Raw genomic sequence first — 27809 nt, forward strand, 5'->3', positions numbered from 1 at the left:
TAGTATGCATCATTAATGTAATATAATTTATATTACTTTTAAATATTTTCAACACAACTAATCAACAATAATTTTTTTCCTCAATTGTAGTATTAGTAATTTTTGGCTTTTTTTTATTTTTTTATTTTTCTATATGCATTGCATTTGTTTATTCCACATACATGAGTTGCCTCATTTTTGTATTATATTATCACAATTAATTATAGGGAAAAAAAAAATTATTTTTACCGTGCATCGCATGGGTACTAATCTAGTTTACTCCTATTATTGTCCACTTGTTTGAAAAAAGGTAACAACTTTAATTTCAAAAAACATATTATTTAATAAAATATATTATTGAGCTGCTCACGAGTTAATCATGTCAAGTTAGAGCTAGTATACAACACTAGTCACGCATCATGCCTATTAATTACTTTAAGATTTTTTGTTCCATTTTCGGTCAGAAATATAATACTGTAGTTTATCCACATCTTACCCTACCACGCCAATATTTGAAAATGATGTTCACTAATACATACTCCCTCCATTTCTATTTAATTGCCTTACTTTGACTTTAATACTATTCACACACACCTTTTTTACCAATATTCGTGATTCATACATAAGATTAGATATAGTGTATGAGTACTTGTTAAAATCGTCTAAATATATAGTTTTCAAAATATCAATTTTTTTATAATTTATAATTACAAGAGTACTGATAATAAAAAAAATAATCAAAATTTCACATTAGCAAATATGCTAGTTAAAATGAGATAAATAAAAACAAAGGAAGTGGCGTAAAACCCTACCACCCAAAGGCGCAACGGCACCCAAAACCGAATGGGGCATAACCTTTTCACTTCTGAGCTCTAACGTCCTATATTCCTTCCTTGATCACCCCCTTATCATACATAGACCGTTCCAATATTCTTGTATACCGACATTTCTCAGTATTCTCACAACCCCACCAAAAAAAAAATGGAAACATCTCCAATACACCATTATCAAAGCAGAAAGAAACTCATTAAAAGCTAAAACAACAGTTTCCACAATTAATCCCCAACATTAAAATGTTCAAGTTTAATTCATAAACTCCTCCCAAAATTAAATGGGTAACTCCCACATTAACACTCGTAAAAACCGGCATCATCATCACCATCAACAACAGGTGGAACAATCTTCTTCATCAATTCCTCCCCCTTCAAATCCCAACTATTTATACCCCCCTCCTACTCCTCTCTTTCCATATCCGTACAATCCTCAACCTCAATCTTCTTCTTCTTCAATGGCGCTTTCGTTGCCGTACTCCCATGTCGACTCCTGCTTACGCGCTCTAGCTCAACAAGCTCAGGGTTTCGGTCGATTTTCCCTTGGCGGCCTTCACGGTCCCCTTTTTCATGTCACCACCCTCTCCGGTTCGTCTTCATCTTTCTAACGATTTACGTATTTTTCAATAGTTTGTTCATTTCATTTTAGAATTTGATTCAAATGTTATTTGGAAAAGTTGTGTTTCGTGATCATTTTAGAATTTTTCAATATATCATTTTTCTGTGTTACTAAAAGTAATGAATTATGGATTTTAATTGCAATATAAATATTAAAAAAATGGGTGAATTACTAATGTCAATTTAGCCTTTGTTGTTGTGTTTGATATTTCCTCATTTTATGTTTGGTTTCAATGTTTCTATTTAATTGCAACGCTTGCCAATGCATAATTTATAATTTGATAAATCTAATTGTCAGTAAGTGAAAGTAAATAGAGTTGATATTTTGAAAGTATATATTGTCTCGCTATATTTTTAGTTAAGTAGAATTCATTAAAGACAATCAAAGCATAGTGTGTGAATAGTGTAGAAGTAGAAACGTTGCAATAAAAATAAACGTAGGAAGTAAGCTCTTTTGAGAGCTATATAAGATGATTTGTGTGGACTATCTTGTTACTATGAATTTGAGAATTGTTGTGATGAATTGGTAGTAATGTGGCTGTTGTGTTGGTTTAGATGATGGGCCGGGATCGTTAAGGGAAGCGTGTCGAAAGAAGGAACCACTCTGGATTGTATTTGAAGTTTCAGGTACCATTGAGCTGAAGTCGTACTTGAATGTATCGTCTTGTAAGACGATAGATGGACGTGGGCAAAGGATTAAGTTCACAGGGAAAGGGTTAAGGCTCAAGGAGTGTGAGCATGTGATTATATGCAATCTTGAGTTTGAAGGTGGGAGGGGACATGATGTAGATGGGATTCAGATTAAGCCGAATTCTAAGCATATATGGATTGATCGTTGCACCTTGCGTGATTATGATGATGGTCTCATTGATATCACCAGGCAGAGTACTGATATCACTATCTCTAGGTCAGTCACTGGATCTCGGAACTTATTCTACCTGAATTTTATATGATTTCTAGATCATTTTACAGTTCATTCTTCCAATTTTATGGAGGTGTTTGCATGCTGAATACCTTGATGCTCATCATAACTATTGTTTATGCTGATTAGTTTAATTTTAGTCAAGTGTTTATAATTTAAATTTGGAATACCTTTAAGTGTAGTTTTGGAATTATATTTGCATTATTTTTGTCAAATCCCTGATAAAGTGAATATTTTTTGTTTCCCAAGAACATCTGGCCATTCTTTTGGAGAGGGAGTAATATGCTTAGCTACAGAGGGTGTTAGGCAATTGGCTTTTTGCCTAGCGTTTGGCTTTTTAGTTTGGTCAAACAGCCAAAAAAATATGTTTGGTACTTGGCTTTTAAGCTGCTGCCAAAAGCCAAAAGCTAATAGGAGTAGCTTTTTCTATTGGCTTTTGGCTTGTTGGTCCACTTTATCACTAATAAACAGCTAATAACCATTAATAATTTTACCAAACACTTTTGTAAACAGCCGGCTTAAACAACTAACTTAAAAAGTCAATCCATACAGCTAATACTTGCAGCCAAGCAAACAAACCAACAGCCAACCGCCGATTGCCAAACAACCCCATATTTAATTGGTTCAATATCTCTCTTTTGTTCCACAGGTGTCATTTCTCTCAGCATGACAAAACAATGCTCATTGGAGCAGATCCATCTCATGTTGATGATAGATGCATTCGGGTGACTATTCACCACTGTTTCTTTGATGGAACTCGACAAAGACATCCTCGTGTGAGATACGGGAAGGTTCATCTTTACAACAATTACACCAGGGGTTGGGGTATTTATGCTGTCTGTGCCAGTGTAGAATCTCAGGTACTGAGCTACAACCTTAAAAAAATCAGCTTCTCACTTGTAGAATTTAGTCTACCTGTGTAATAGCTTAACTTTAGAAACTACTCTGTCCTCAGATATATTCTCAGTGCAACATTTATGAAGCTGATAAGAAGAAAACAGCTTTTCTGTACTATACAGAGAAGGTAAACTCTTTCTCTTCTTTCTACCTTTGTCTTTCCTTTGATGCAGATTGTGGTAGTTTAATTATCCAATTCCAGAAGGGTAGCAGTGATCTTGGTGTCGTTTTATTAGTATTCTTTCTGAGATCAAGCTCATTGCAAAGTGCAATAGCCTTCTGCAATGAATTGGAAGGTCGGAAACAATAGGCCACAGGACTATGATGATTCCGGTACACTTTCTTTTATGATGAATAGCATAGCTTATGTCTCTTATTACGTGATGTGCATGCTATCTTTGCTATAGTGCGGTGACTTTCTTGTCAATGATTCTGGGAATATGTTCCTATTGTCTCCTGCTTCACATGATCTGCATATTTTGTATTGTACTTAATTAGCAATTTGTGGTTTTTGTTGGAGCTTTGCTGATTTTCTGTATGTGCTCGTGTATTGACATTGGGTCCCCACACAACCATCTGTATAATGCTCTGTGTCATTGCATTAGGGCTGAAAATTTGAAATCAGTATAATGCTAAATGTTTAACATGTGAGGTCTTTTTCATTTGTCCTGATTCTGTTATCTATACATTAATTTGCTTCACTCAGGAATGGAGGTTGTAAGTGAACGAGAAAATATTAATGGTAAAAAAAAACCATGGATAAGATTTTGGTAATCCGTATCTTAGGCGATATTATTTTTCTGAAAAAGGATAGGAATACTGATTATTATATTTGGTTATAAAAGTTTGACATTTCATTTAATTGTCACATTTGGGTGGATTGTGTCTGGGTGGAGGAGGATTTGGTTGGGCAGGGTTAGGGACTAGGGTCAGTGGTTACTCTCTGGATTTTACTTCATCTACATTAATGGGAACAATCCAGGTCCACTATCTTTTCTGAGTAAATTCCTCTCCGTTGATGGCTTCACCTGAATTAACCCTCTTGTAGTTTTATAGGGGATGGAGAATCTGAACTGTCTACTCAGATGCAAAAGTTATTCTTACATTGTGTGTACATTATCTTTTGTCTGGATTCTGAGGTTAACAATAACATTAGGACTGGCAGGCTAGTTCTTGTTACACACCTGCGATATGAGTCTGTTTGCTGAAATACTGGTTGTGATTCCTTTCTTGAGGGATTTATCCTATATGCACCATTATGTTGCTGAACATTAGTGTCGATTTGGGGTGCTTAAGCTTAACATCTGATTATTGAGATTTTTGTACAAAAAAGAAATCCCATTTCACATGCAGATGCATTTGTCTGTGATTATTAGTAATCAGTTGATCATGACCATTAATTTGCCAATCTGCCTGATGATGCAGGCCACTGATAAAGAACAAGAAGCTACTGGAAGCATAATATCTGAAGGAGACCTCTTTTTAAATGGCGCTGTATCAGGAGTAAAGCCATTGGCGAATGAAGAGACTGTGTTTCATCCCAGCGAGTTTTACAGTGACTGGACATTGGAACCTCCTACTGAATCCCTTAAACATATTCTCCAGCATTGTACAGGATGGCAGAACATTCCTTGCTTGCCTGAAAATCTCTCTGATGCTTAGTCAGGCTTACTATGCAGCAATACGAACAACCAGAACATCACCATTCTTCTATAAATATAAACATATACAGGGAGATTAGTCATCGTTTGAATATTATAATAATGTAGATAGATAGTCAGTATTTACCATTTCCGTGATATGACTAATAATAATAATAATGTTCATTTGCTGCAAACTAGAAATGCTGATAAATAAGAAAAACTCGTTCTTGTCATCGCTGTCGTCAAGTGTGTCTTGTACCCCAGCCTGAACTGTATGCAAATCTTCTGTGGGGTTATCTCCTTTTTCCTTTTCCTTTTTGTAGACCAAAGATGATTGAATAGTGAATTAATTATGATACTATTAGATAAGTTGCTAATCTGTTTGATTCTTGCACCATGGATTGTCGGCATCTCTTTTTGATATTGATATGATGCACATTATATGCCTTTGTGTAAAGGCCGATTTGCTAGCTGTGGGATCTTTCGTTCATTCGATAAGGAAGTATCAAGAGGAAAACAAATCTACTACTCCGTACTCCGTATCACAGATGAAATTGGAAAAAAAAAAAGGATTCTTCTCAGATAGTGAGATGAATTGAAATCAACAGAAAATTAGCATTGGATTTCACAGAGCTCAGCTAAGAATTTGAAGATGGTATCATTAAAACAATTCTTTCTCGTGCTTAAAATTGATTTCTTATTATTATGGGATAATTTTGTACATTGATTGACCGACGATAATAGTCAACGACTGACGATACAAAACCAAGTCAAGATAGTTATGGGTGCTCTCCAAAGTCAAGGAGAGAATAATTGCCATCAAGAACAAGTCATAGAAGTTGTTGGACATATCTACACCCTAAATAGGTCCACATTCATTAGAAGACTAAGCAAAAGAGTTAACCACCCTTCCTAAATTCAAGGATTCATGATCATCTTTCTCCAACCGCCTACTTGAAGCCTTATAAATAGAGGAGTCTCCCTCCAGTGAAGATCATGGATATCCCACGCATAATACTACTCCTCCTAATCCCAAATTCATCCTATGAAAAATGATCCATTAGCAACTAACAAAATAACTACTCTGATCCACCTCCTGCCAACCTCCGAAAATACCCATGAACCTCCCTACATTAATTTCATCCATCTTCCACATCTACATTTCACTAAAGAAACAACTATTATATATTCAATACAAGTTCAACCCAAATGACATACTACTTCAAGTGAGCCTCCTGACTATACTACAAAGACGACGTACAAGTTAATTACCTTTGTTTCTATACATGCTTTATTGTTATCAATTATTATAGACATATTGTACTTGTAAACATTGGCCTTATGCCCGTATTATAGTAGATTGGTGGACTCATTGCCACCAGCAATTTTTACCTATCTTCATCGGGGTTTTCCGCGTCACCATATCATGTCTCCCCTCTCTCTCTTTATTTTCTGTCATTTATATTCCACATCCAACGTTCCTTATTTTAATTTAGTTGATCCGTAGCCCCCACATCAAATCCTAGATATGAAATTTAGCTTAAACACTTATTATATACGAAATAATTAATATATTGTTTTATAGATTAATAAAATTACTCGTAACATAAATTAGTAGATACTAAACAACATCGTAGAGAAATTTCATCGTCTTTTAGAAACGATTCACTATAATATATGTATGCTCGAAACTTATTTAGAAAAGAAGACTCATAAATTCAGACCAAGATCCAAGAGATTATGGGAACCTTACAAAACAACTTCAAAAAGAAGTACGTAATCCTAAAATCTTTCTCAAAACTAAACACCAATCAGAATTATCCTAGAACTACTCCCTTTTTGTATGTTAAATCAATTGTACATTTATTAATGATATCGACAACTAGCATTAACAAATGATAGTTTGCTACATGTCTTACAATCATATCATTTCATGTGAGTGATATTTTTTTTTTTTTTTTTTTTTTTAAAAGTGAGATACAGGAAATCGAAAAGTAAAAAACTAAAACCATGAAATTACTTTTTAACAATTCCGAGTACATAGATGAGGGAAAAAAAATACCTACGAAATACGAAATATATTTTTGTAGCGAAGTAAGAGATTTTAGATAAAAGACATGTTCGACTATATATATCAACAAATCTTTAAAGAGTGTTTGGTTGAAAGAGGATTTAAATAGAGTTTTGAAAAAAAGTTAATTTTGACAAAGCCAATAGTACAAGCTTCTTGATGAGTGGAGTATGTGGTAGTTGAGGGGAACTGAGTACTCAATTGAATCGTCAACCTTAAAGTTGATCAAATATATTGAGCTACATTACTACTCATTACCAAGTTTGTTCAAACTAATACTTCGTAACATATTATGTATATGTCCTTATTAGTCAATTATAAATAAAGTAGTTATCAACTAACAACTATTCACAAATTACAATTCAATTTCACTTAAACAATTAAGGGAATCAGCTAGTGAAAAATAGTTCATAGATTCGTCAGTCAAATCAACTAATCTAATTAGTTAGTTTAAGCAAATCATACACACAAGACACAACTAACAACTAACCACTCAATGCCAAACTAAGCTAGTTTTTAAATGTTCTTACCACTCACTTTATTTATTTTTTGGCAAATCCTTTGTAAGTACTATTAATAATACGGATTTTTCATGAAATACCACTGAGTTTTTCCAAAATTCACCATATACCACACAAAATTTTTTAATTTACCATATAGCACTGAGTTTATGTACATTAACACAGAATGCCATTTTTTCTAACTGCCGTTAACGCCGTTAGTAATTAAGGTTAATTGTGCCACGTGGCTTTCACTTATTGGCTCTTATTAATATTATCTAATTAATTACTTAAATAAAGAATTAAAGAATTAAAAAATCAAAAAACAAATAAAAAAACCCACAGCCACCCCTTCATTCCCAAATCCGGCCACCGGAAACCATCCCCCTTCCCCAGCCCCGTCCCCTCCTCCCTAGTCTCACCGGAAACCCATCCCCCTTCCACAGCCGCAAGCCCGCAACCACCAGGCTACCATAGCCAACTAAGTTCCGTTCCACCATAGCCAACCTCGTCCTCCGCACCACCATCAAATTCTCTATCCTTCGCCGCAAGCCCACAACCACCAATCCACCATAGCCAACCTCGTCCTCTCCTTCGCCGCAAGCCCGCAACCACCAGTCCACCATTAACGTTTTTCTCCTCAAAAATCGACCACCGCACCCCCATCTACAACCCCCACAACCACCAATCCTCACTTGACCCCCTAAAACCGACCACCCAACCACCCTGAAACCCCCAAAAATTGACCACCCCGATATCCCCAAAAATCGACCACCGCAAAATCGACCCCCAGTCGACTTTTGGGGATTTCAAGGTGGTGGGAGTTCTGGAATAGTGGTTGGGTCGATTTTTGGGGGTGGAGGTGGGTCGCAACACCGGCACAAGGGGATTGGGGGGAGAGTGGCGCAGCATTGGGGCAGGTGAAGGGAGGGGTAAGCGCAGCCGGCCGGAGGCAGGTGGAGGTGGTGGTTGGGGTTACGGTGGCCAGGTAGGGGATAAGGGTTTTTTTATTTTTTTTTTATTTTTTGATAATTAATTAAATAATTATTTTAAAGTTAAATAATTTAAAAGGCAACCAATTACAAGCTGCCATGTGGCACAATTAACGTTAATGACTAACTGAGTTGACGGAAATGACATGTTGTGACATTTATTTTAAACTCGGTGCTATATGGTAAATTAAAATTTTTTGTATGGTATATGGTGAATTTTGGAAAAACTCAGTGGTATTTCATGAAAAATCCGTTAATAATAATATGCAGAGCATATTCATTCCCTTATACTTTATCAAACCTATTGGTTTGCACTCATATATCTATTCTTCCGTAGTTTATTTTATTCATTTTTTTTTTTAAACTCACTCACCGTATTAACAATCTCTTTAATCACCTTTATTTGCGTGCAAACAAAAAATATTAATAATGTTCGAAAACAAAGAATTATACAAGAAATTTATAGCTACAAAACTTCATTTGTACTAGGCTAGCATGTAATAATCCATATTATTTAATATTTGATGTCCTTGAGATCAGAAGTGAGCATTTTCCTCTAAAAAGGAGTGGAGGAAATCATAGATGGTTCATTGAATTTTGTAAGGGAGTAAACATAACAATCAAAATGGAGTACAAAAGCATGTCATTTTGTGTTTTGGCACTCCCCATAACTTTGATACCTTCAACTTGTAGTAATTCTTCTTCTTCTTCTTCTACTTGAGAATTACGTAGTGGGATCTTCATGTGTATAGATATGTGAGGGGCCACCAACAACACTACGTTTAGGGAGGTTTCACTAGGACGTGCCTTTGAGTTGGCTCGTAAACTGCCAAACTTTGCCGACATTGGCTATATTAACCAAATTACGAAAATTTTAGCTATTTTTTTTAGACTAATTATATGTGGTTAACCATTTTTTAAGAGTAATTAAATGGGATTATCTGTTAATTAGTTGAGCTTGTTTACGTACACAAAAAAACATAGCCGAGGATTCTCACTCCTCTCCCTTATCCTTTTCTTCCTTAATTAATATCTAATGCATACCTTTATAGTGTAGATGTTCGTTAGTCTTCCAATAGTAGAGATTGGGCCTCCTTGTAGTGAAATATTTGATTATTAGGATTGTTGTTCATTCTCCTTTGAGAATTATTATGTGTCATAGCCTATAAAAGAGTTTACAACCTTTGCATTGGAATCAATTCGTTGATAAGGATTTGTGCAGGATAGCAAAAATTATCAAATATTCAAATGCATTAAGATAATTCGCATGAGAATCATTATCACTTTTGTAATAGATTGTTAGACTATCTCTTCAAATGTATATTCCAACGATATGTGCAAAACATGTATTACACTGCAAATGTAAGAAAATTTTATTTGATACAATCATCGACATATTTGATAAAATAGATGCCCATAGTAGATTTCGCATGGCTCTTTGTTAAATCATTATATTTAGTCCAAAAAATATTGTTCTAGTAGTACACATTTTATTGTCTCATTAATTCAATATTAATCACCTCCTTAAGTTTTATACCCGGGTTTCAAATGACATCATAAAGATAATTTAAAAATTTATTTAAGTTGAAGTTTTGAAACAAGTGCTTGTGCAAATGACATCATCGTTGGCCGTGCTCGTGCAAATGACATCATTGTTGGCTTACTAGTCAATTTGTCATCTAATCGGATATTCGTCCAAACTCATTGAAATTTAGTTTGGATGTTGTTAACTCAAAAATTTTCTTTTAGAACACATATGAACTTATTTGAACTTATCATACTTGAAAGCAAACTATAACTTTTGTTTAATTTGCTTTAAATCAAACTTATCTAGACATTGTTAAGTTTATTCATTTTCACTTTCTCCCTAGAAAATTAATCTGGATAACTTTAAATTAGAGTTAATAATTCAAATAAGATATGGTGAGAAAAAATATACCGAGTATTTAGAATTAGGTTACACTCTGACGTTATTTACTAGCATATGAATATAATCGGATCAGATTCAGATGACGAATTATTTCCAAAATAAAAAATAAGTACACACAATTAGGTTACACTATGATGTTATTTACTAGCATATGAATATAATAGGATCATATTCAGATGACGAATTATTTACAAAATAAAAAATCTCTAAGAAACCAAGAGCGTTAGGGGCCAATGGCAAATAGTTAAGTGTCTTGAAAAGGAATGATAATGGCGGCAAAAAAGCCATACTCCCCATTATTATTATTTTTTTTTTCATTTTTTTTTTCATTTCATCAATCCTTAAATTTTAATTTAATTTATTAATTAATTCCCCTTTTTAGTCCAACAAATGTCACTTTTACCGCGTTTGTCCCCCTTAAAATTTAATTTTCTTTTCACCAAAACAAATTTCTCTCAATTATTTATTAATATAATTATTAATTATTAATTTCCCCCAAAATACCTTAAATTTTGATATTTTTATGCAATTATTAATAAATAGAAATAACAACTATACAAAAAAGCCTTTTTCCTTTCTCCCTCCTCTTTCACTTTCTCTCTCCTCCCCCCCTCTCTCTCTGCCCCGGTGTTGATGCCGCCAAAATCTCGACAATGTCGCCGTCCGATGACTTCAATTGATCATTTCAATCGTAAGCTACGCTTTTTCCCTTTTTCTCTCTTTTTTTTCATCAATTTCATTTTTTTTTAATTAATGTTTTTTTTTAAATAAAAAAAAATTAGATGATCTAATTCGAATTTCGAATTTCAAAATTTTGTTCAATTTCAGGTAAAAAAGAAAACTACATAAACAATTTCAATATATGATCGGTTGAAATTTTGATTTCTCTCATGATTAGTGAGAGAGAGAGAGAGGTAGTAATTTTTGTTGATCTTCTTATAATTTTTGATTAGTCGTTTTCGATTGTTGAATTTTGGATTTTGATATGATAAGAGATATTGGTTTTTTTTTTTTTTTTTTTTTTTTTGTAGTTATATATTGATTATTAGGTTTGATTTAAATGTTGTACATAGATATTAAAATCGTTGAGTATACTTTTGTTATAGGTGAATAATTGGTGGGTTGATTTCTGGGTAGCATATTAAATACTGGGTAGTTGTTTATATATATATTTATCTACATATATAGTAGTATATAAATATAATTTTTTGGATTGGCGAAAGAGGAAGCGAAATTTGGATTCGAGTATGAGCTTTTGATGATTGAATTGGGTTGGTGTTGTGGAGTTTGAAGGGGGAAGTTGTTAAGTTTCTCAATATTTTGGGTGTAGATATGAGGGGAAATGTGCATGTACCCTTGGATCAAGGGTTTGAAAATGAGTCTACTGTAGGTGTTGCGAATAGCAGATTACGAGGGGGAAATACTGTAAATAGTAATTATGTGTCTGTACAGACGGGAGAGGAATTCTCTTCTGAGTTTATTCGTGATCGTTTAACTCCAAAGGTGGTTCCTCCTGGGTTACCGATGGTTCAGAATCAAGAGATAAGGGGTGGATTTAACAATGAGCATGATCGTCAAATGGGTTATGAAGATCTTGCTAGAATCCTTGGAATTCGTAGAGTGGATTCTGAATGTAGTTCTGAGGTGTCTGAGTTTGCCTCTGCACAAGGGTGTCCTCCAGAGGTTGATCATTGGACTCGTGCTGAAAGAAGATGTCATATAGATGACAGTGCTAATAGCCAAGGGGTATGGGAGGACACTGGTGTTTTGAATTTTGATCAAGGTAATCTTGGAGCAAGAGTACCACCTATTACTATTCCTCATTCTCCTCGTTCATACAACCCTTACGATGTAGGGTCCTCTGATGGCTCTCAACCTGGAAAATTGAGGATTCTCTGCAGTTTTGGTGGTAAAATTTTGCCCAGGCCAATTGATGGAAAACTTAGATATGTAGGGGGAGAGACGCGCATGATTTCTATTAAGAAGAATATTTCATGGGAAGAACTTACATATAAGACTTCTGGCATATGCAATCAACCACATAGTATCAAATACCAGCTACCAGGTGAAGATCTTGATGCGCTTATATCAGTGTCTTCCAATGAGGATCTTCAAAATATGATGGAGGAATATCAGGGGATTGAAAAGTCTTGTGGATCTCAAAGACTTCGAATTTTTCTGATCCCTGCAAGTGAAACTGAAAATCGCAGTTCAGGCACTTTACAGCAGGCCAGTCCTGATTATGAATATGTTGTTGCTGTCAATGGTATAGTGGACTGTAGCCCCCGGAAAGCCTCTGGTGAGCAAGTAATCATCGAATCAAACAAATCAGGTGCTACATTAGACCGTATTCCAAGTTTTTATGGTGATTCACCTTCATCTGTTCATCGTGTGGAAATCAAGGATGGTTCTACCTCCTCACAAGGGGCACATGTTACAATGGATTTCTTCAACAATACCAGGTCACCTGTTCAGTCTCCTTCGTTATCTACCAGACCAGCTCAGCCTGGTAATGTGAAGAGTGGTGGCGTGCAATGGTATGAGGATAGCTTATGGAAGCACAGTGGCGAAAGCAATAGTTCTTTTGTACAAACCCAACTACCATCTGATAGTGTATCTGGCAAACCAAGTGTTCCTGGACAAGAGATTATTCCTGAAGCACAATTGAGAAGCGGGGATTTTATCATTCCTGTTACTGATGGTAACCAGAATAATAATGGCGGTCAACCATCTCTGGCTTCAGGCAGAGCTGCTCATCATGAGAGGTATATGTCACAAGTTGATTCTAGAGCCTTCATGCTGGGATCAGCTGACTCAATGGACTCTTATCATGGTATGATTCATGCATATTCAGATTCCCAGCTGCAACAGTATGGGGAGAAGTCCTCGTATTGTTCGCAAGAGGGAGTAAGCCCATCTTCTTCATTGCACTTTGCTAATCCTGCAACATCTTCCCAAGCATTTTCTTCGCCCCTTCAAGAAAAGGTCTTACCATTGCAAGAGAATATCCATATCGTCAAGCCTGAAGTACAGAATCAACTAATGGATCTGGAGCCTACTGAGTCCTGTAAAAGAGATGATCTCCCCATTCCACATTATTCAAAGCCTCTGGGCTGCAATCCATATATTGAAGGCACTAGCAATATTGTAAATGATGAGTACCATTTGGGCGCTGAAGATCAAGATATTCCAAATCCACTTATGCAGAATCCTTATAATTCCAATCCTCTAGGTCTCCAGATGACAATTAGGGTTTTAAGCTCTGAAACCCAGTTTCACCAGGGTATAACTGATCAAAATGTGTTCCTTAGTAACCCTGTAGAGAACAAGTTGGTGAATGGTAACTGTTTTCATATTAATGCTGATGCACAAGGGCCTCAAGTACACCAGCAGGTGCCAATGTCCACCTGTGATGCAATGACAGCATCAGAGGGTATTCCCAAACGTCAGCCTGATTGTCAACTGGAAAGCACTTCATCTGTTATTGTCAATATCCATGAAGATGGTGAGGCTCATCATTGTAATTTTACCGGAGAATTAACTGGTGAAGCTTTAGGGAGATCTTCGAGCACTATACTGCAGTCTCATGGTCGTAATCGAGAGGTTGATCTGCTTTCTGGTTTGTCGGATGATTCGTTTTTGTCTCTTGGAAAGCAGGCTGTTGCATCCCCATCTGCAGTTCGTAATGTTGACTTTCGATTTGACATGAATTCAACAAAAGTGGCTGTTTATGGAGGGGTGAATGTTTTCCAGCCTGACAATAGCCATCCAATTGAGAAGCTGGAACACCGTAATGGCAATGGCATGACATTGTCTAATGACATTGGTCGAGTAGAGCCCTTGAATATGCATAAGCAAAATCACCTTGAGCCTCTGGTTGTTATTGGAGATGCTTGCAATTATATGCCCGAAGAAGCTGCTTTTCCCTCTGTGCCTCCTCCTGCAGTGGATGTTTTCTCTAATGTTAGCTCAGAAGAGCCAAGTGTGGCGGATGGAGATGGCATTGGCACAGAACTTGGCTCTGAGGTACCAAATCGTTATACAGTTTGTCATGTCTAGTTATCCACTTATCCCTTTTTTTTTTAAAATTATTTTTTTTTTACTGGAGTTGACTGAAATATTTGCTTACCTAGGATTCTAAAACCGCTGGCTTACATAAGGATGACTCTGTCATTGATGCTGTGATGGCTGAAATAGAAGCTGGCCTCTACGGATTGCAGGTGTTCAAATTTTGTCTTGCCTTGACTTATTATGTTCTTGTTGAGGTTTACTATTTTAATAAGATATTGTTTGGAAGCCATTTTCCTCTTGGTTTGAATATCACATGAACTTGCTCGCTTATTATATATGTTCATCCTGTTTTGATTTTTGCTTAATGTTGCTGTACTACTTCATTTTCTTTTTAACTACGTATACACTGGGTAAAAGTTACTGAATGCATGCAAGCATTTCTGCCTCTTTTGTTTACTGTTTGATTGATAGATTATAGTTGATACACAGATCATTAAGAATGCCGATCTTGAAGAATTGAGAGAATTAGGATCTGGTACTTATGGGACTGTTTATCATGGAAAATGGAGAGGATCAGATGTTGCTATCAAGAGAATAAAAAAGAGTTGCTTTTCAGGAAGATCATCTGAGCAAGAGCGATTGGTAAGTTTATTTGTAATAAACTCAACTTCTTTTTTCGTATACACCAAGTATATGTTAGGGAAGGCAAGAAGATGCAAGGGATTATTTTGGTACAAATTCTAGAAACGTAGACATTATAGTGTTTTGTGGCTGTGACTAATATATATGAATCGCTTATTTTCATTCTTGTCAGACCCGGGACTTTTGGAGAGAAGCACAACTACTTTCAAAACTTCATCATCCAAATGTAGTTGCATTCTATGGGGTAGTTCCTGATGGCGCTGGAGGAACCTTGGCAACTGTTACAGAGTTCATGGTAAATGGTTCACTCAGGAATGTCCTAGTCAAGAAGGACCGGTAATTTCTGAATTCAATTGCTGTGCTCCAATTATACACATATAAATACAATAATTGTAACATGACACCCTTCTCTCTCTTTCTTTCTTTTTTTATTTATTTTATTCTATCTTATTTTTTGGAAACCTGGTTGACAGATCTCTTGATCGTCGGAGAAAACTCATTATTGCCATGGATGCAGCTTTTGGGATGGAATACCTGCACTCAAAAAATATTGTTCATTTTGATCTAAAATGTGACAATTTGCTTGTTAACATGAGGGACCCACAACGACCTATTTGTAAGGTACAAAGTCTGCACTATGTATATGATCTGTTATAGATGTGAATTTATCCAAAAAATATAGCTGTTTCAAGTATTGCTGTTAGTAGAACAATAATGAACCCGGTACAAGGAGCAACACTAGGAGACAAAATTAATTAAAGAAGCACTAGGGACTTAGGGAGTGTGGCAACATAGGACTGAATTCTGATCTCTTGAGCAGTAGAGGAAAAACAATATTAATATTAGGTTATTTTTGTAGTTTTGCTTGATTATAAAAGGGAAGTAGTAGAGCAGTAGAAAGGCATGAGATTTGTATTGAGAAATTGAGAGAGAATGGTAACCTCAAGTTACTAAGAGAGTGATAACCTAAAGTTATCAAGGAGAGTAATAGTCTAAAGCTATTAACTTATCATTTTGTAACCTCTTTTGACATTAACAATCAAACTTCAAGCTTCCATTTTTATTTATCTTCTTAAATCAGAAATACTAAGCTAGAAACTCAGTATATTACAAGAGCACAGTACAGAATACACTGCGCATGGTTCTGAATTGTTAAGAGTTATATGAACTTTCTCAAATGAAATCAAATTTTTGTTAACCCTGGATATTGGACAGGAGAGCCTTTATCTGATGTAATTTAAATTTGAGTAATTATGTTATTTTAAATAAACGACCTCTCTCTCTCTCTCTCTCTCTGATGCATGAATCTTTATCTGTTTCCTTTATCTGATGCCTGAATATTAGACCTATTTCTGCACTCTCCTGTGTCTTTCTCATTGTTTTGGCTCGCCCTGAAGTATCCTCCTTTATCCTTTTTTTCCATTTGCAAAATCCTCAAAAGGCTACGGTCATTCTTAAGGGAGAACTTTTTTATGTGGATGTTAGTGGGAAGCATTAATACTAACTATAAAACAGAGGCTAGGATTGAATGATTCATTAAAACCTTATAAAATTAACCGATCCGAATAACCCAACCCATACCTAACCATATTTGAAACTTGAATCAAAACTGTCCAGCTCCAATTATTATTATCGTTGAAATTGTTTAATTCCCACTGTTCCTTAATGTTCTACCTACTTGGCTTTTGGATAGTCTCCAATGTGCATTTTATACTATAAATATCTTTATCTATATACTTATGAAAATTTTGAAAAGTAAATATCTTGAGAATTTAATCTAAGACAAATCTTTTAAGATTTCACATGCTAATGTTTTTTTCTTGTATATAAGTAATGTGATAAGGTCTTTTTTCGAAAAAATTATTTTTTGACTACATGGGTAGTAAGTAGGTAGAAAATTAAGGAATGGAGTGTAGATTAGTTAGCTACAGGACTGAACTGACTTGACTCATTAGGCAAAACTGACTTGACCCAAACGGACATGAACTCAACCCGAATTGAGCAATCAGCAATCCGAATTTAACCTCAATATTACTTTACATTTGCTTGCTTTGCAGAGCTAATGGCGAGTCATGTTCACATTTTTTTCTTTATTGTCATTTGGTCTTGTTAATTTTTGGAGAAGGCTTTGACAGTGTATGGTGAGGCTTGGGTAAATTTTAATGTATAGGAATGGTAATTCATTTTGTGGGTTTGGTGGATAGAAGGAGAAGAAGTTGCTTGGGTGTAATACTGTGATGGTTATTTTGTGGAGCATCTGGCTACAGAGGAATCAATGAAAATTGTTAGGCATGTTAGCTTTTTTATGGGCTAAGGCAGCTGGGTTTTTGGGGGTGGTTTTTAGGGGAGATACCAAATTGGGCTTATCTGTAGTTTTTGTCCTGTTACAATCTGAGGATACCTTGTCTTCTTAATGTGCTTTAGTTTTTGCAGTATTAATAAATAATTTTTCCTTAGAAAAGAAGCCTCTCTTCTCTGCTCTCTCACCCTCTCTCTCGTCTTTATTTGTGATTGGTGGCTAGAAGTGTCCATACAAGGTCAAGTGTCGGGTATTGATCAATACCCGTATGCTTTCTGTGTTATGTTGACATAGGTGTGGCAGCAAATATGCCAAGTGGCAGTAACATAGATTGTTGGTGAACATATTATTTTTGGTTGTAGATGCCAATGGTTAATTGCTAACATGACAACACCATGCTCACAAAAAGAAGTGAAAGAAAGGGATAAATGAGGAGAGTGTAACTTTTCTGTGCTCTTTAAAGCCCACATGTGAAACATTTTTAATTTATATCTCCTTGGAGCGCATTTTTGTCTGAAATGATGTCACTGCTAAAACATTATGTATACTAATGGTTCTGGTTTAGAAACATGTTCATGTTCACAATGTTGGTAGGTTGGAATGACCCGCACAATAAACCTGTTTACAAACAGCCTTGTGCACACAGCATCCAAAGATTAATCAAAGAAAGTAAAGACAACTATCCAATGAACAAAGTTTCAATCAAAAAGGGAGGGGGGGGGTCAGGGGAGTTGTTTTTAACGTGTAGAATCTGACTTTTTTGGTGTTGGGAATATTGGATAGTCCCTAAATGATACTCCATTACTTTTCTTTGGAAATTCCAACAGTGTACTAATTAACAATTCTGTAGGTTGGGGATTTTGGATTGTCAAGGATCAAGCGTAATACATTGGTTTCTGGTGGTGTTCGGGGAACACTTCCATGGATGGCACCAGAATTGTTGAATGGCAGCAGCACCAAGGTTTCTGAGAAGGTTGAGGAACACCTTTTTTTTTTTCCCTTCCTGTAAATTATGTAATTCAAGCTAATTGATGAGAATATCATGGGCATTGGCAGGTTGATGTCTTCTCCTTTGGCATTGCAATGTGGGAGATCTTGACTGGCGAGGAACCCTATGCAAACATGCACTGTGGTGCAATCATAGGTAAACAATTCCTGGTTAGAGATTAGCATAATTTTCTTGACAAAGTTTTTGATTTTACATTAATTTTTGATTCTGTTTTGATGTATTTACACCATTTTAGGGTTGAATTCCAAATCTTCTTTGTTCAAAGTTTTCAAAAACTATATTGCATATGGAAAGAACTGGAGTATACCTAGAACTAACTTATGAAAAGGCTCATTGTCCTTTGGAGATCTCATGTGTATTTATGGACATTTTGTCCCTTGATTAATAATGCACTTGTTTGAACCCCCCACTCAATAAAGAAAATAAAAAAAGTTATTTTTTTTTCTTTTCATTTTAGCAGATGTGGCTACCTGATGTACAATATGACTAATTGGGGGCATCAAGTGCACAAATAAGTTTGTCTGTGTCGTATTACTTCCATCCTCTATCAGCAAAACGAAACCTTTGTAAAGTCCCTGGCTTCTTCTAGTCTCATTTGTTTAAGGCATATATTCTCTCCATACCTAATGACATAGTGTCTCTAGGGGCCAAATTGCTATTAAAGCATCTTCATTTCCTATGCATGCTCATTGCAGAGAGCTATTGGTAATCTGCATCAAAAGAGAGTTTTTGTATTAATATTTTTTTAATTTTTCCATATAGTATTGTAATTTCAGGATCCAGGTCCTGCATCGCTTTGAAGGCAGCATGCTTTTTGTCATTCAGTTATTGTGGAGCCAATATGATGGTGAACTTGTGATTAAGTCATTAGTTGGAATTGGTTTAACCTTTATTAGTAATTTACTATTAACAATAATAATAATTATATTTTAATAATAATAATAATTATTTAAATGACTTTAGGAAATTGAATCAACTGGCTTGGGGTGTTCAAACTAGAAATTGCAACATCACGGGGTGGGGCGAAGAAAATAGGAAACCTATAGAGGATAAATGAGATAACTTCTTTTGATTTTTGAAAAGTGTGCCTAGTGTTACCCAATAGATTATTAGTTATTTCATTGCCTAGATGCTACTTCTTCATTCCACTTCATATGTTACTTTTCCATCACTTCCTTTTTACGATTAGTTGAAAGGAATAAGAAAATTAGAGGCTAACTTCTGTTTGGAAATGGTAGGTTAATGAAGACAAAGCTGCTGAACCCTTGAAGTGAGACATATAAAGTAGTAACTTCTGTTTGGAAATAGTATGTAGACATATTTTAAAAAATGCAATTGTGCATATGGAAAATTATACCAGCCTGAAGCTCTGAAGCAGATTTTTGGATTCGTTTGCTGAATCAATCAATAAGCTTATTGAGAAACTATTAGCTTAGCGTTGATTGGCAAATATTTGATATTGTTTATATTTGCTTTCTTTTTGTTTTTAGTTGTTATTTTCTTCATCATTTTACCCGCTCCAATTTTGTGGTTGATACTTGTGGGCCTTGTTTGGTGAAATTCAATGCAGGAGGTATTTTAAAGAACACTCTCCGACCACCAATTCCAGAGCGCTGTGACCCTGAGTGGAGGACTTTGATGGAACAATGTTGGTCAATTGAGCCTGATGCAAGACCTACATTTACAGAGGTTACAAATAGGCTTCGTTCTATGTCTGCTGCTCTTCCATCAAAGGAACATACAAGGTAAGAGGAAAAAGTACATTTAATATGTTTTCTTCGTTAATTGATTGATTATATTATCTCATTAAGTAATTCTAACATTGCTTCGATATGTTTCAGAACTCTCTCAGGTAGAGGATAGATCTGGCGAATCAAGCAAGGAAAACTTTTGTCTCTTCACTTTTTGTTAATGCTGTAATTTTCCTACCAATTTTTCTTTTGTGCATATTTCTGTGACTTCTGTTTAGGCAATATTTTTTCATTCTTTTGATATAAGATCACAGTATATAGCCGGGCTTATGCCGTACAATGGTTGGTCTACCATGAAATTTTTGCTGAAAAAAAATCTGTATATAAACCTTATGCGGAGTAAGCTCTAATGAGCTCGTTGAGTTGAGGTAATGATCAATGGTGGCATTACATTATAGCTAATGTATGCCCTTTATAAAATCAGTGTATTTTACTACGGATAATTTTTGTACTCCAACCATGGAATTGAAATACAGCAATTCTAACGTGAAGATTTTATACATTTCTCCATTTTCACTTTTTTAAATTTTTATGAAGGATTTTAAAAAGTGGTTTCACAATGTTTATCAAATTTTGCTTTGTGCCTTCACTTTTTTAAAAATCTCAATATAATACTTAGAAACGGTTTTAGAGGTGTCTATTTAGCCTTCCTTTGGTTTTAGAGGTGTCTCAATTATGCGCAAAAAAAAAAAAAGAAAAAAAAAATTCTTAACGGTGAGATAGTTTGTTAAATTAAGGATATAATGTAGCACCGAGTCAATACACAATAAATTTAAAAGATGAGTTGACTTGTTGAACCAATTAATGCTCAATGCACATGTTGATTATACTTTAGTAAAGATTATGAAAAGCTAATGTATAAAGTATATTGAGATGAATAGAGTATGTAAATAGTATTTCGGTACAAAGTTTTCAATCTTTTTAAGTATCTATGTTTTATCAAGTGTTCCAAATGAAAGATTTGAACACACAACCTCAAGATTTAATATTACATGTGTGACCATTAAGATATCTGCTTCATTTTTCATTTTTGCAAACAAAATATCGTAATGTAGTGAATGACAATATGAGAAATAAAATTTAGTTAAGAGAGATCGAGTCGGGAAATAAACGTATTATTGCAAATTTTATGTAACGATGGGGGCATAACCCAAACCCAATTAGGCAAATACTAGTGTTGCATTAAAAAAACAAACACCAACATAAAATTATTCAAAGTAAATCAAAAGTTCAAATTATTTTAAAAAGACAAAAAAAACAAGTTTGTCATTCAATAACAAATTCATTAAGACCCCAATTGACCAATCCTAGAGCTTCATGTTCACATTCACCAACTTTTCATCTGAGCAACAACATGAAATCATCAGATTGCCAACTTCAATAACAGATTCATTGGGTCAACGTCAATCTTCTCTCTTTTTTTTGCAACATCAATTGCTCAACACTTTCTTCTCAATTTCTTTGTAAACTTCGCCTAATTTCCCAAAATTGAAAAAGAAAACAACAAAAACTAGAAAAATGTGCTAGTAAGCTCACTCATCTTTACCCACCAAATTTCATATATTTATTGGTGGGTCATTTCAATAATAACCAATTTTCATTTTTGCCATGTTTATTATCAACATGTGCATTGAGCATTAATTGGGTATTCAATAAGAATTATTATCACAAGTACATTATTATCACATTTTATTAAGAATTAAGAAAAAGAGAGAAAATTTAGAGAGAGAGAGATGGAGAAGGCAATTAACAGGCAGAAAGTGCTTCTACAACACCTTATTCCCATTTCTGCACAACCCCATGATTCTACAATCTCTGTAAGTGCTTATTTAGTTATGATTACATTTTGTGTTATAAATGTGTAGTTGTGAATTGTTTTATGCACCACAATTGAGATCATACACGCGGGAGCATGATGCCTTTTTATACCTACATATTCTTTTAATCATATTTATAAGGTTTTTTTTTTTTTTTTTTTTTTTTTTCACGGGCTTGATTGAATTGGTTTTTGTTGGGTTATAGAGTTGCATTTTTTTGCTGTGAAAGTCACCTTTGTGCCATTGCTTACTGGAGAAATTAAGTTATTTTTGCCATTAATTTTCTGAATGTCTGAATTTTGTTGTCACATTGAACCAACCTCTCATAATTAACTACGGGAATGACATAATTTTACATAATCTCTCGTCGTTACTCATTACTTGATTTAAGTATTAAAAGATTAGAAAATAAATCATCAATCATTCCGGAGTACTATTTATTTCTCACAAAGCATCTACGAAGTATTAGCTTAGTTGGTAAAATTGAGGAAGTACTATTAATCCCAATTAACTTAGTTGGTTAAAGTTTAGAGGCGGCACCCAAGACACGAAATTGAATTTTGTCTACATTAAAAAAAAATGGAGTACAAATGATTAGAATTAAAGTCTATGTTGTTAAACCTTATTTCCTATTCTCATGATAGACTGATAATTGTCATTTTGGTTAGATAGGAAGAGTCAGAGCTTGCATAACTGCATGAAACATTCTATTATTCTATAGTTAATGACTTCAGGGATGTTGAAAGCTGCTAAACAAAAAGTTTGTTCCAAATGTTTTTAAGTTTATGTGAATTTACTAATAAAAATTAGCATAGATGATTTGAGTATGTTTTCTAAAGCTCCATGTACATAACCAAACTTGTGATGCTATGATTAAAACAAAATAGAAAGTTACCCATTTGATGGTAACAAGTTGAACTTATTTTCATAATTTTGGTTTGGTCTGATGTGTTTGCATCAATTCCTCTTTTGAGAACTCAAATTAACTTGATTTACGTTTTGTTTTTACCATGGTGGGTGATCTATGAACTAGCCTTTGGTTTGCTCTTCTGGAGATGGAGGGATTTATCCAATAAATGCTGCTTTTGGAGATGATATAGTAATTGTTGCGTAAGTAAACCAATCATTGGTCTTGGTTGTTGGTGGAAAATGTATCACATATGTTGCCTATTTATATAACTTAAGGTTTTTGATGCATATATGATCATCTTTTCGTTTGGGAATGTTAAATGGTTTAAGAACTTAAAAATTTCAGTTCTAGTGTAGGCTTTATTTTGCAGAATGCACCATTAGAAAAATTATGGTCGAAATGTTGTCTGTTTCTTTCTTCTGTTATTTGGAAGAGACTTACACTTCATTTCACTGAACAGTGCTTGTCGAACTGCAATCTGTAAAGCAAAACGTGGTGGTTTCAAGGACACACTTGCAGATGATCTACTTGCTGCTGTTCTAAAGGTATATTACTTGTAGAAAAACCTTGTTGAGATAAAATTTTGTGAAGGATTTCTGACCATAAGCTGTCAAAATTCACTACAGGGATTGATAGAGAAGACAAAAGTAAACCCAGGTGAGGTAGGGGATATTGTGGTGGGTACAGTTTTGGCCGCAGGCTCTGAAAGAGCTATAGAATGCCGGATGGCAGCATTCTATGCCGGTTTTCCAGGTTAGTGCGTTAAAACGCTTGCCTGCTGAGGTTTTGTTTCTACTTCTGCTGAAACCGTGTTTTAAGTCTCTTTAAAACCATATTCTTCACGAAAACACTTTAGACCTCTGAATTTCTGAGATGACTAGAAAAAAAAAAATTGATGAAAATTATACTAGGCCTTTAAGACTGTCTTGAATTCCAAATTGACATTTGAAAAGCATGGTACCTCTGATATGTCTTCCTTGTACACCTTCCTGTAATGGACTCGAAGAACAGCAGGTTTCACTCAACAAATGCACAAAGTTATTAATAGAAAGAGTTGAACTCTGATTAGTATTGCTGAAAGGTTTCTTACAAAATTGGTAGGTTTAGCCTACCACTCTCCAGTGTCTCCACTAGTGACTTGAGGTCACAACTCTCGCAAGGATTCGCTCCAAACTCTGCCTGCCTCTACCTTTCCCCTCTCTCTCTCTCTCTCTATTTATAATAAACTGAAGACTATTGACCTAATAATACTAGCCCCTCTATAGGTTAGTTTATTACACTTCCCTGCAGTTACAAATCATCTTGTATAACCAAAAAATTTGCATCGTTTCATGTGCATACCATAGGTTATTATTGTACATCAACAAGTCATTTTATCTAGAAGCTATTTTTTGCACATCCAAAAAAGTTGTCATATACACCCATAAGCTGAATCCTGTTCATTTATAATGTTTTTCATGAACATGCACAAGTTGAGAGAAGATGCAAGATTACATTGAGATGCTTAATTACCTGTTTAATATTATTACTAGTATACTACTACAACAACGAGAAAGGCGTAACCCAGAAGGATCTGGGGTTGGATAACATGAACCGTCATTTGAAACTGTCTTTAATGAGAATTGTAATTAATTATAGTTTCGGATTGTTAATCCTATTTAGTTTTGTTACAGACACAGTGCCCATCAGAACTGTGAACAGGCAATGTTCCTCTGGTCTTCAAGCAGTTGCTGATGTTGCTGCCTGCATAAAGGCAGGATATTATGACATAGGTCAGTATGAAACATTTAACCTTCTGTGGTATGGAACATCTAATTTACTGTTGAATCCCACCCTGCCTTGATTAGATTGTAATCTTCTGCAGTATGAAACATTTTTTTTTTGTTATATGCATACAGGAATAGGAGCTGGAGTGGAGTCAATGACAATTGATCGTGTTGATAGGCCTCGTCATATTAACCCAAAAGTACTTTTCGATATATATTTTTCGGCACATTAAGTAATTATGAAGCACAGCTGAATTTGCTAAGTATCAAAAGTCTTGGAAATCTTTGTTACAGGTAGAAAAATTTACACAAGCAAGAGATTGCCTTCTTCCTATGGGTATAACCTCAGAGAATGTTGCACAAAGTTATGGTGTGACGCGACAAGAACAAGACCAGGCGGCAGTAAGTTCCATTTATGCATGCTTTAAGCTTGTTGCATCTCTTAAAAGTCACAAATATCAAATTATTAATGTAACTTATTTTATGTGTCACAGGTGGAATCTCATAGGCGAGCTGCAGCAGCCACAGCATCTGGAAAATTCAAAGAAGAGATTGTACCAGTTTCAACAAAGGTAGTATGTAATAGAGATGAAGCTTCTTTGTCTTTCAAGATAATGTGTGTAGTTGCTTATTTGTTTATTCTATTGTCTAGATTGTGGATCCAAAAACTGGAGAAGAAAAACATGTAACTATTTCTCTTGATGATGGAATTCGGGCAAGCTCTAACATGGTAGATTTGGCAAAGCTGAAGCCTGCTTTTAAAAAGGATGGCACCTCAACAGCTGGTTTGTGAGATTGGACCTTATGTAGGGGTCAATTATGGATGAAGTAAATTGTGATTTTTTACCTGATCTGTTGTTGCCATTTTCTTAGGTAATTCTAGCCAGGTGAGTGATGGGGCTGGAGCAGTGCTCCTCATGAAGAGGAGTTTAGCAACGTAAAAAGGGCTTCCAATTCTTGGTGTATTTAGGTAAGTTCGTTTTAAAACCGTCAATGGAAGCTAAACAAAAATGCCGTGTAAGATGGAATGGCAGCAAAATTATACCAGTTATTGTAATTCTTTCAATGCATACAAGTGTTACAATTTGTTGGCGAAACTTGGAATTTCTGATTGCAGATAATTCTTGTTAATTACTCAACCCTTTCCATCTGAATTTCTTATTGCTAAAAGCTGAGCAAACTTACTTTCTAGACCTCTTGAAACTTGTATGTGCCAATTTCCTTGTTTTTTTTTTTTTTTTTTTTTTTTTTGGTTTTAGTTTGTGTTTGTGTCTGTTTCTGTTTTGGGATTTCAAGTGTTTGATTGTTATCTGTGTGGTTAAATATTCGTCCATTTTGTAACTAACAGCTAACCTATGCATCCAGCATCCTTAGTTTCTTCTTTCATATTTCGTGGTATAATAGAATTTTCTGTATAGGAGGGTGAAGTACTTGTTTTTTTTTTTTTTCCTCTCACTCGAGACTGTTTCTTAATTGTGATTCAAAATTAGACATTCGAACTGAGATTCTGGCAATGTAATTAAACTGTAGACATTAGTTTGGTACTACCTATGAAGTTGACAGAAGATATCCTTCTCATCAGGTCAACCCATGTAAACTAAATCAGAAACAACAATGTATCTTATTGGATGCATGTTTGAAATTTCTAGTTCTTGATTTTCAGTTCTATCCTGTGTTTTAGGAGCTTTGCTGCTGTTGGTGTGGATCCTGCTGTCATGGGGATTGGTCCAGCTTTTGCCATTCCTGCTGCTGTGAAATCTGCCGGGGTAAAGGTTAACGATATCAATCTATTTGAGATAAATGAGGTTAGCCCTCTGAACAAGCTGCCTCATATTTTCGGTTGGTGACTTCAACACCATTTCTCAAATTTGAAAAATCCATTTTTAATGCAGGCCTTTGCATCACAGTACGTTTACTGTTGTAAAAAGCTGAACCTCGATCCAGCGAAAGTTAATGTTAATGGAGGAGCAATAGCCCTCGGACATCCTTTGGGAGCTACAGGTATTTTTTGTTTACTAGAAAATGCTTATTGAGTGAGTTAGGCACTGTTTGGGTGTTGGAGGGGGGGGGGGGGGTGGGAAAGGATTATATCAGCAAAAATCAGTTATACTTTGTAAAATCCGGTTATAAGCAGAAATCAAAATCTGATTTTGGTGCGTGAAATTAGTTTTAATCTGTTAAAATAAGGTAGACAAGAACAAGGCCTTGATGATTAGTGTATTGTTGTACTCAATTCCTACTTTGCTCTTTTTTTAGGTGCCCGGTGTGTAGCTACTTTACTTAATGAGATGAAACGTCGAGGAAGGGATTGCCGTTTTGGAGTCATTTCCATGTGTATAGGTCTCTCTCTCTCTCTCTCTCTCTCAACACTGATGTGTGCAACATAGAAGCTAATCTAATTTTGTAAAGTTGAAGCTACTAAAATAACCTCAAATTATCTCTCATAAATTGTTTACTGAACTTATAGGTAGTGGCATGGGTGCTGCAGCTGTTTTTGAAAGAGGTGATCATGCCGACGAATTAACTAACACCCGTGTTAATGGCGAAATGGTTTAGTACCTAGCATAAGACCTTTCTCACTCTGCCTTCCTTCAAAAGTTATGAACAATCTGCCTATTTCAGAGTAATAGAACTCAGCTAAGATTTATTTTCTACATTATAATACTCAGATGAGTATATATTGACCATACATTGTTCTATCTTCTATGACTTCTAAACAGTCTCTCTTTTTACGTAGTATTTGTTAAATAAAGCTTAGTCCAAGTTTTTTCAAATATGTTAGAAATCTTGCCACTACTGGACTGGTAACTAATTAACTATATAGCAAAAACATCATCAATGCTGTATTAGGAGTTGCTGTTAACAAAATACTCCATTCATTCTGAATTAAAGTTACTACTTCCATCCGACACATTTCTTAAGAAGAATTAAGAATAACGATATTTTTTATAACACATACATAAAGCGTCATGAAAATACTCACTCCATTATTTTTTATTTTATTTTATTTTTTTATTTTTTTTTAAATTGCAGCCGTTTGAATTAGGAATATGAGTGATATACGTCGGAAAGATGTATGTTATTGAAATATATTCTGTATTTGAGAAACCACGTTATACTTTGTACTGTATAGTTTTAGTAGTAAGATGATATCTAAGTCATTATATCAATCTGCTACTGAGCATGAATTAATGATTACTCTCAACAATATGTGAAATACAA

General features: G+C 35.0%; 4 protein-coding genes across 6 annotated transcripts; all 4 read left to right on the plus strand.

Annotated features, from left to right (window-relative positions):
- Window positions 1-675: 675 nt before the first annotated feature.
- On the plus strand, window positions 676-5122 carry LOC110731867 (probable pectate lyase 4). Of its 3 annotated transcripts, XM_021911770.1 has the most exons (6): window positions 676-1397; window positions 1983-2334; window positions 2999-3209; window positions 3305-3373; window positions 3449-3579; window positions 4672-4798. In XM_021911770.1, the coding sequence occupies exons 1-5, from the start codon at window positions 1091-1093 to the stop codon at window positions 3554-3556; spliced, it is 1047 nt and encodes a 348-aa protein (XP_021767462.1). In that variant the 5' UTR covers window positions 676-1090; the 3' UTR covers window positions 3557-3579; window positions 4672-4798. The 3 variants fall into 3 exon arrangements, with proteins under 3 accessions (XP_021767462.1, XP_021767463.1, XP_021767460.1); XM_021911771.1 differs by lacking the exon at window positions 4672-4798 and having other exon boundaries at window positions 678-1397; window positions 3483-3575; XM_021911768.1 differs by lacking the exon at window positions 3449-3579 and having other exon boundaries at window positions 680-1397; window positions 4672-5122.
- A 5797-nt stretch (window positions 5123-10919) lies between these two features.
- Window positions 10920-20514, plus strand: LOC110731868. The gene is made up of 10 exons (XM_021911772.1): window positions 10920-11073; window positions 11211-14408; window positions 14516-14602; window positions 14883-15035; window positions 15208-15371; window positions 15509-15656; window positions 18185-18307; window positions 18391-18478; window positions 19914-20088; window positions 20185-20514. The coding sequence occupies exons 2-10, from the start codon at window positions 11715-11717 to the stop codon at window positions 20204-20206; spliced, it is 3654 nt and encodes a 1217-aa protein (XP_021767464.1). The 5' UTR covers window positions 10920-11073; window positions 11211-11714; the 3' UTR covers window positions 20207-20514.
- Window positions 20515-20655: 141 nt separating this feature from the next.
- On the plus strand, window positions 20656-27306 carry LOC110731869 (3-ketoacyl-CoA thiolase 2, peroxisomal-like). The gene is made up of 14 exons (XM_021911773.1): window positions 20656-21911; window positions 22945-23021; window positions 23282-23366; window positions 23448-23574; window positions 24495-24593; window positions 24720-24787; window positions 24882-24989; window positions 25082-25159; window positions 25240-25372; window positions 25461-25557; window positions 26269-26392; window positions 26480-26588; window positions 26844-26927; window positions 27055-27306. The coding sequence occupies exons 1-10, from the start codon at window positions 21828-21830 to the stop codon at window positions 25526-25528; spliced, it is 927 nt and encodes a 308-aa protein (XP_021767465.1). The 5' UTR covers window positions 20656-21827; the 3' UTR covers window positions 25529-25557; window positions 26269-26392; window positions 26480-26588; window positions 26844-26927; window positions 27055-27306.
- Window positions 25598-27143, plus strand: LOC110731917 (3-ketoacyl-CoA thiolase 2, peroxisomal-like). The gene is made up of 6 exons (XM_021911834.1): window positions 25598-25640; window positions 26118-26169; window positions 26269-26392; window positions 26480-26588; window positions 26844-26927; window positions 27055-27143. Exons 1-6 carry the CDS (start codon window positions 25598-25600, stop codon window positions 27141-27143), a joined length of 501 nt encoding a protein of 166 aa, XP_021767526.1.
- Window positions 27307-27809: the final 503 nt, after the last annotated feature.

The sequence above is a fragment of the Chenopodium quinoa genome, unplaced genomic scaffold (genome assembly GCF_001683475.1).
Source record: "Chenopodium quinoa cultivar QQ74 unplaced genomic scaffold, ASM168347v1, whole genome shotgun sequence".
NCBI classification, from domain to species: Eukaryota; Viridiplantae; Streptophyta; class Magnoliopsida; order Caryophyllales; family Amaranthaceae; genus Chenopodium; species Chenopodium quinoa.